Source organism: Prosopis cineraria, unplaced genomic scaffold (genome assembly GCF_029017545.1).
Source record: "Prosopis cineraria cultivar Desert tree isolate PC_DT_omini unplaced genomic scaffold, ASM2901754v1 PC2, whole genome shotgun sequence".
Classification (NCBI taxonomy): Eukaryota; Viridiplantae; Streptophyta; class Magnoliopsida; order Fabales; family Fabaceae; genus Prosopis; species Prosopis cineraria.
This window is the reverse complement of record NW_026555333.1, coordinates 7148221-7156382: the sequence shown is the minus strand read 5'-3', so window position 1 is coordinate 7156382 and position 8162 is coordinate 7148221. Positions and strand designations below refer to the sequence as shown.

General features: G+C 36.2%; 1 protein-coding gene across 3 annotated transcripts; it reads left to right on the top strand.

Moving 5' to 3' along the window:
• Positions 1-1390: 1390 nt before the first annotated feature.
• On the top strand, positions 1391-7561 carry LOC129304015 (uncharacterized). 3 transcript variants are annotated; one of them, XM_054943629.1, is made up of 11 exons: positions 1391-1711; positions 1861-2026; positions 2171-2287; positions 2385-2498; positions 3943-4122; positions 4264-4343; positions 4960-4999; positions 5090-5197; positions 5494-5574; positions 5809-5931; positions 7123-7561. In XM_054943629.1, exons 1-11 carry the CDS (start codon positions 1527-1529, stop codon positions 7177-7179), a joined length of 1251 nt encoding a protein of 416 aa, XP_054799604.1. In that variant the 5' UTR covers positions 1391-1526; the 3' UTR covers positions 7180-7561. The 3 variants fall into 3 exon arrangements, with proteins under 3 accessions (XP_054799604.1, XP_054799606.1, XP_054799605.1); XM_054943631.1 differs by having other exon boundaries at positions 1404-1711; positions 1867-2026; XM_054943630.1 differs by having other exon boundaries at positions 1430-1711; positions 7133-7561.
• Positions 7562-8162: the final 601 nt, after the last annotated feature.

Below are 8162 nucleotides of genomic sequence, written 5' to 3'. Positions count from 1 at the left end.
AAATAAACTCACCCTGTAAAATAGTAAAGGATATATACCAACAAAAACTAGTAGGAACAAACTCAGATATATAATAACAAAATAGCTCCATAAATGAGAAGAGGTAGCCTAAAAGTTTAAAGGCTAGAGCAAATTGTTTTGCTTGCATGCAAGCCTTTATATAGGCCGCAATTTGAACATGAATGTTAGGCACTAACTTGCGGGATTAAAGACATCATTAAGTACTAGTTACTAGTTACAAGAATTAACCACCATAAAGCCTTCATCCGAAAATGTTGGTATGACCTTGACAAATCCGTTTGAAGATCAAAACGTCAAGTTTATGACTATTATATGAGTAATGTGGGACATATCATTTTGACATGTGACTTAATTATTACAACAATATGTCGGCTAGTAAGTATTAAGTGCAAGAGGACGCCCAGGCTTGCGTGAGAAGCTCATGCTTCTGCGCCAACTTCCACTTCATGAAACGAGGTTCTGAATCACGAGAGGAATTAATGAAAAGAAACATGAGGTAGACAAACTCACAGGATATGTCGTCCGTATTATCCACACTCGGATAGCTTTCGTCATTTCATCAGCACCTTCTGTCTTCCCTTTAATTCCTTCAACCAATTAAATGCTTCATCTCTTAGCCTCTCTCTTTCTTGCTTCTTCCAGTTTTTCTTTTTCCCTATTTCCTTTGTCCTTTTATCAGGAGGGAAATTGTAAAGCGCAAGAAATTACAGTCATTGTGATGTCGTTAATTGGAGAGCCGTACGTGGAGTGGAAATATAATGACGCAGAAATTGATCGGTTTCAACTTGAGTCTTCCACAGAACAAAAATTTGATCCCGAGCTGGCATCTGTTGTCGCACGGAGTGTTTGAGCTTCGCCTTGTATTAAAGAGAGCCATTTCTCGTCATATATTAAAAAGATGGCCTTCCACCGTCTTTTGCTTGTGATGCCGAGCAAAGTAAGCCCAATTTCAGACAATTTGCACGGTCTTCACATTGAAAGCCCGCGAAGATGCTTATATTTTCAGCCCATCGAGGCCCACATCCCTACAAAAGAAACCCTTCCGTCTTCCTTTAATTGTTTTGAATTCAATGATTCAAGGACATCGAGCTTGGTTCTTTTGGGTAATTTCACAATGTCTGGGTTAATTCTACTAGTCCCCACCGTTGTTTCTACCCTAATCTTTATTAACGCCTCATTCACTCCGAAGAGCTCTACTTAACTCTTTTCTTTGTGTTTTATCTCAGTTACTTGAATGGTTATTTCTAGATTGTCACAAAAAAAATATTAGTCTGATTATTAAGCACTCTTTTTGGAGTTTTTAAAAAAAAATCCGTTGATTAACAATGTGTAAATATTTTCATAAGTATTATTTATATGGTTAATAATAAAATTCAGCTAAACTTGTTTGCAAAATAATTATTTTATTTTCTTACAGAAGCCTGGTTAGACAATCTAACGCAAGTCGGTCCAGGTTCATAAAACCGCTCACGGCGTCAGGAAAGCTGCGATAAGTGAAGCTGAACATGGAGGACTCGAAGACGAAAGATAATCTTGTTAAGATTTTCGATCTCCTCAACTCCGCCGGTTACTTAGACGCCACAAAATCTTATGTACCTCCGGCGGAGAAGCTCGCCGGTGGCCTCGCATGGTGCATCGCTACTCTCAATCCCTCTGTCCCTCCATCCGACCCGAGGCGAGGGAGCGTGATGTAAGTATTGCCGCCGCCAAAATACTCATGGCTCCTCCTTTTTCCCCCTCTTGTCTTGTTATTTTTTCATAAGTTCCAAGTAAGAAAAAACTTACTTCGATTACTTTTAAAGCAAATTGATGGTTGGTGATTTATCTCGGGGTTTGGAGGTGCAGCGACGCGGTAGAATGCATTGAGGAAGCTTTAAGATTAGTGGGATGTCCTCACCCGCTTAAACCTTCACATATTCATCATCTTGACAGTGAATTTATTTTTCCTGTCATACAATGGCTCGTGGGTCGTGTTCAATTGAAACACGACGAAGGTGGCAATGAGGTAATAGACCTTTCTAAATTATTTCATGGATAAAAAAAAGAAAAGAAAAACGAAAACTAAACTGGGATAAGTGACTCCTATTCTTCTTCTTCTTCTTCTTCTTCTTGTTAAACGCGTTCCTGTTTTTTCATACGGAACATTTAGGTTTTTCACTCTGAAAATCCAGTTGGAGAGGATGAGCATACACATCGGCAATGCAAGCAGGAAGTTGCAAAAATGAAAAATTCAACGAAGATCTTGCGTGGCAATTTGGATGAAATGGTTGGTGAGATGTAGCAATGTTAGGTATGAATGATGTGCTCCTTTATCACGAAAAGATGTCTTAATGTAGTTGGATCATTATTTTGTTGTGCTCCAGAAACTCCGAAAGATGAATGCTGTGAACAAATTGAAGGATCTACGAGAGAGAATCAGCAATAAGGGTGCTGAGACTGCAGTACAGAAGCTGGTCGTGTTGTTGAAGTCATTGAAGGTGAATTGTTTTTCCCAATTCATTTAAACAACTATATTTACTACAGTGAAAATGTTTTACGAATCAGTCCATTTTCTGTTTTAATGATGATATTTAAGGATAATTATTTCTTATTAACTACAACAATTTGATGATAATGAAGTATTTCTCACCTTGTATAAAATTAAATAAACAGAATTTTGCTGAGTGATGTGTTCGGTTTAATTCAGACTAATTAACTTTATTTCTCAGTATATCAAATTTGTTGCATTTTAAACTTCATAGAAGTATATCGGACTTAGAAAGGGTATGAAACAAACTAAAAGCTGAAGAGAAGTTTTATATTTTCCATGGGCGTCAAAATGACAGAGAGGAAATGAACATAAAGGAGAAGAAAAGCTATACATTCAATAATTAACTTACTTGAGATGGGGATGCTAAGAAAAAAAGGGGAACATGTAGTTTCACTTGCACTATCTACCATGAATGATCTCCGTCCCATACAAAAATACACATGCACAGAGAGAAAAGAAAAGGTGGGAATATGATATCAATAACATCTGAAACTATGTGTTAAAGCTTCAGACATTTATGTAATGTTGATATCAAAGTAGTCAAGTGGCAATTCACATCATGAAATCGGAAGGCATGCTTTTGAATTTTGAATAATATCACTTTGTAAAATTCAGAAGTAAAGGAAAAAAAAACCTTGAAAATTAAAACATGCGTGTTAACCAACCCTAAGTCTTTCAGAAGTTATGTTGCAAGCAATATGCCAACCAAAATACTCTTGGCTTTCATTTTAGGATACATAGTGAGTGATAACAACTTAAACCCTGAAACCAGAGAGAAAATGACATCTTGAGGTTTGCTTGCTAGGAAAGTCTGAACCATGTTCACAAAGAAACAAAATGACGTTTATGCTGGGAAGGATATCGAAATTGTTTATCACACAGAAAGCTCCATACTTTTGATCTTTTATGATCCTTGTACTAACCTTAGTTGCCAGACATATCATTCTGTATATTCATGGTTTTTTCCTTTGTTGTAAAAAATTCATGCTACTTAAGCACCTGGTGATGTTTGGACATAATAAACCTGACAATCATTGGGGGAAAAACTGGCAATGTTACCCACTGCATGACCTTGAGATAGGATCAAGTGCAAATTGTGGAAACACACGATTAATCAATTCTTTCTGGAATTGCCTTTATTTGTGTGGAGGGAGTGATGATGATTCAAGCTCATGAACATGTTGGTCACAGATTTGTATTGGTGCCAGTATTAATTGGATTGTATTGTGCGAATTGACTCATGAATTGCATGAGACAATTTGATTTTTAGATTCTTATGTAGCTGTTTAGCCGTGTAAACGAATTCTGCTTGCATTGTGAATGATAGATGTCATTTGAGTCTTTAGGCTTTGAAAATTATTTATTCCTTATGCTGTTCACTTTTAGTTCAGGATCTTGAAAGGCAGGAAAATCATTTTCTGTCTAATCGTGATGCTAAACATTCAGAAATTCAAGCTGAAATAAGTGAATTGGAGGGGAAAATAGCAAATGGCTGTGATAGCAAGATCCTCTTAGATGGACTACGTCGTCATTTAAGTGAATCACTTGAAAACCTTGATTCAGCAAAAAAGGTAAAATATTTTGAATAAATGGATTTCTCCCCTTTATTCTTATTTTTATGATGATTCATTTAATCAAGGTGTTATTCTCTGTTTTATTTTTCCTATTTTCCATTCACTTACTATAACTTGATTGCATATGCTTTCTGATAGGAGCTTGCTACTAAAACGGGGGATGTTGTAGCAATAAAACGCCAGATTGATTACGTACCATGCCAATCAGAACTCATCCAGTAAGTTAAACCCCCCACCCAAAAAAAAAAAAATAAAATAAAATAAAATAAAACAAACTCACATGCTTCCAACTCCTTGTATGCCTTACCTCTAAGCTGAATGAAGTTGAATGCATTTGTTACTTTTTTTCCATTTTAATTTTTATGCAGCTCAAACTCACACCAGCCTTGTGCCAGGGAAAATAAATTTCGATGGCTGTTTCTAGATAATCATGTTAAATGACAGAAAGAGAACCAGAATGCTCAATAGTTGGTGCCAAAATTGAAATCCCTCTCTTTACGTTGTGCATATAACTTGTTTCCTTAAAATGAAAATTTTGATTAGAAACTACATCTCCAATAGATTTGTGAATCGGTTCTTGAATACCAAATTTTTAATTGATTACTCAACATATTCTTTTACTGTTTTAATAGAAGAATGATTTGTTCAAGCTCAAGGTGTGAGTTTTTATCAAACATTTTGTTTGTGTGAGAATGAGAAATAGGATGTAGAATGTGAAAGAATATTCCAGAATGATTAGTGAAATATATATACATGGGAGAGAAGAGAGCTATATGAATTTGTAACACCCTTGACACGATATCTTTAGGTGCTAACTGGTTCGTGTTCCTGTAGGTACGAACTTCGCTTTTCAGAACTTTATGCTCTTATCCAGGTTTGCACATGCATTTTGGTGATTTGCCCTGTCCATGTTTATATTGGCTTTTATTATTATAGAATTTTCTTGCCCATTGCCAATGTGCAGGGAAGACATAGCCAAACTCGTAAATGCTATGCCACTTACAATGCTCTTTTGGAAATTAAAGAATTGATGCTAAAGGAAACATCCCTATTGAATTCAATCATTTTACAGGTACTCATTGGAGAATGGAGAGTGTGATGTAATCTAGGAAATTTGCTTTGAATGCTATCGAACTTTTCCCCCCAAAAAAATTATTAAATTTGTATTGTCTCTTCATTTTGTTTCTTTTTATCATAGTTTTCAACTACTCAAGATTTTATGTTATCTGGCATGTTTGATGTTTTTGTTTCTTAGAAAATTGTCAATGTGTGTTTTTTTACTGCTACCAAAATAAATTCTTGCCGGTAGCCATTTCCATGGATTCAGATCAGTAGTTTTACCGATGCCCTCCTTCCATTTTACTGCAGTTTCAAGAGGCCTTTAGTAGCCCTGATGGTCGTATGAAACTTGTTAAATCCATGGAAGGAATTGTCAAGGGCAGCCAGCAGGTAATGCTATATTCTTCCACGAATGATTTGATAAATTAGAGAGACCGGGTATTGAAGTTTCTGAGGTGATGCATCACTTTATAGTTTTTCTGAAAAATGATTGTCTTACGTGGACAAAAATTCTGGTATCTGCTGGGGGTTTTGTATTTTGCTTCTTCTTGTCTGACTGTAAGGCTGTCCACTGGATATGGTATACTTGATTCCGAGCTCATACTGCTGCTTTCATATATGTAGAAGCTAGAAAAGGTTCAAATAGGGCTTCGAGAAGAAGAGAGAAATCTTGATGATGTTAAGGAGAGGTATGCTGCAGCAGTTGGTGCTCAAAAGCGTTGCTATTCTCTGATGAAAGCGTTTCAGGTATAATAAATTGTATCAACTTTCTAATCCAAGCATAGTGAGGAATGGCAGAGACACCTCTCTCTTAACTCACGTGAATTGTTTTGTTGGCGAATCTACATTAGGTTTAATCTTTGGTATCTAAACACGCACGCACACTTTGGCCCCGTTTGATACGAAAGATTGGAAGGGTGGGATTGGGCTTGGCACTAGGTAGTACCAGCTTTTTGTGTTTGGTATGGAGGATTGGGAAATTTAATCCCAATCCCAATCCCAATTCCATCTACATGAGATTACCACCCCCCAGTATTAGGAAATCAATTGTGGGATTGATTTTTTCCAGACTAAATTACACCATCCTCACACCCTCTCTCATCTCTCTCTCCTCACCCCTAACCCCATCCCTCATTGTTCTCTCACTCAGTTGAGTCTATCATGGTGGGCATCCCTAGTGCCAATACCGTCTTCCACCATTGACAAGTTTGGGTTCAAGTTCTTCTCCCTTCATCTTCCTCCCTTCTCCCTCCGTCTACATCCCACCGTCCTCCACCGCTGGTCTGAATCTTCTCCTATCTTCCTCCCTTCTCCCTTTGTCTACATCCCGCTGTCCTCTACCACTAGTTTGAGTCTTCTTCCTTCATCTTGCTCCCTTCTCCTTTTGTCTACCTCCCACCGTCCTCCACTACTACATCTCCTTGCGTCTACTTGCCTTCTTGCCTTTGAATCTGCTTGCCTTTCAGTTTGAGCGTCCAAATCTGGTTCCAAGTCATCGAATGAGATCCATCACAGATGAGCTCCATTGCTGCGTTTGCTTCTAGTTCCAAGTCGTTGAAAGGGTGATAGGTGGCAAGGGGAGGGAGGTTTGGGGTCGATTGGGAGTCCATGACAGAGAGAAGATGGGTTTTAGGGCAATTATTTTATATTAATTATAAGGGGTATTATAGTTTTTTTATAATTTGTGTTTAATTATAAAATAAAATGAAGGAAAGTATTCCCTATAATTATTACTTCATACCAAACATAATTTTAAAGCTCCAAACCCAATCCCAATCCTAATCCTTTCAAATTCAGGCCTTTGTTCCTCCTTCCCTATGTCTTACCTTCATATTAGTTATCTAGTGAAACACTTGATAGTGTGACATGTTATTCCTTTCAAGAGACTGCTTGCAGAGTGATTCTTATGAGTTATGGCTTCATACCTGAAGAATATAGATTTTTGCAGGAAGAAATCTCCAAGGAGGAGAAACTTGGGCGTCGAATCCCAATTAGAGAGTAGAGATTGTTGACATTCTTGTTTGGTCAAAGTGCCCAAATACTGTTCACAGGGTCAAAGATAACAATGCTTCCGTGTTGAGCACGGAAAAAGATAGAGCTTGGAAAATTGGAATTTTTGCTGCTTCAAGTTGCGGCGTTCTCCGTCGTCTTCAAGTCCTGCTTTCTTTTTCGATGACATGTGATTGAATGAGTTGCTTCTCTGTTCTCTATATTCTCACATTCTCTGTAAAATTTAGCTTCTCGTTTTCTCTTGCGTGAGTAGTATTTCAATAAGGTGCACCATCCGTGTTTTGTAAATAATATTATTTGCTATAAATTTTATGTCGAATATTGTATTGATGACGCACTTAGAGAAAGAAATTGCGGCATTTTGTTATGTATTGCGAATAATGGTGTTTGTTTTGAATTTTATATTTTTATATCAATCATGGAAAGTGTTTGAACACAGGTAATGGTCAGAGGTAAAAACAACAAAAAGCTGGCAAGTCAATTTTAACAGGGGGAAGATATAATTATAACATTACGGTGCAGTAGACGCGGGCTTACACGTCACAAGTTGAAATTAATTGCAGTGATTCGCCTTGTGCTTTATAGAATAACGTTGCCGGTTCCATCATACATAGTGAACCGCTCTTTCAACCAAAACGCTTAATGTTATCCTTAATTTTATTCATAATTAATTGTCTCAGATTTTACTCCTTTCACCTAAAACTATAAGATATTTTTAATTATCAATCAAATAATTACTTATTTTTAAATTAATACTATTTTTTCAATATTTATTTCTATTTAATATAATATTTTATTTTAAAATAAATATAAAGTAATTTATTTTTTTATCAATTAATATAAAGTAATTTATTTATTAGAAACACCTCTAATAAAAAAGTAATAATTATATTTTGAAATATTAAAAATATATTATATTTTTAAACATTTAATTGTAAAAAAAATGTCATATTTTTTAATAAAGTGAG

Coding starts and splice junctions, on each gene's coding strand:
- LOC129304015 (XM_054943629.1), top strand. CDS start 1,527: ATGGAGGACTCGAAGACGAAAGATAATCTTGTTAAGATTTTCGATCTC. Junction 4,123..4,263: donor ACCTTGATTCAGCAAAAAAG/GTAAAATATTTT, acceptor GCTTTCTGATAG/GAGCTTGCTACTAAAACGGG. Junction 5,000..5,089: donor AACTTTATGCTCTTATCCAG/GTTTGCACATGC, acceptor GCCAATGTGCAG/GGAAGACATAGCCAAACTCG.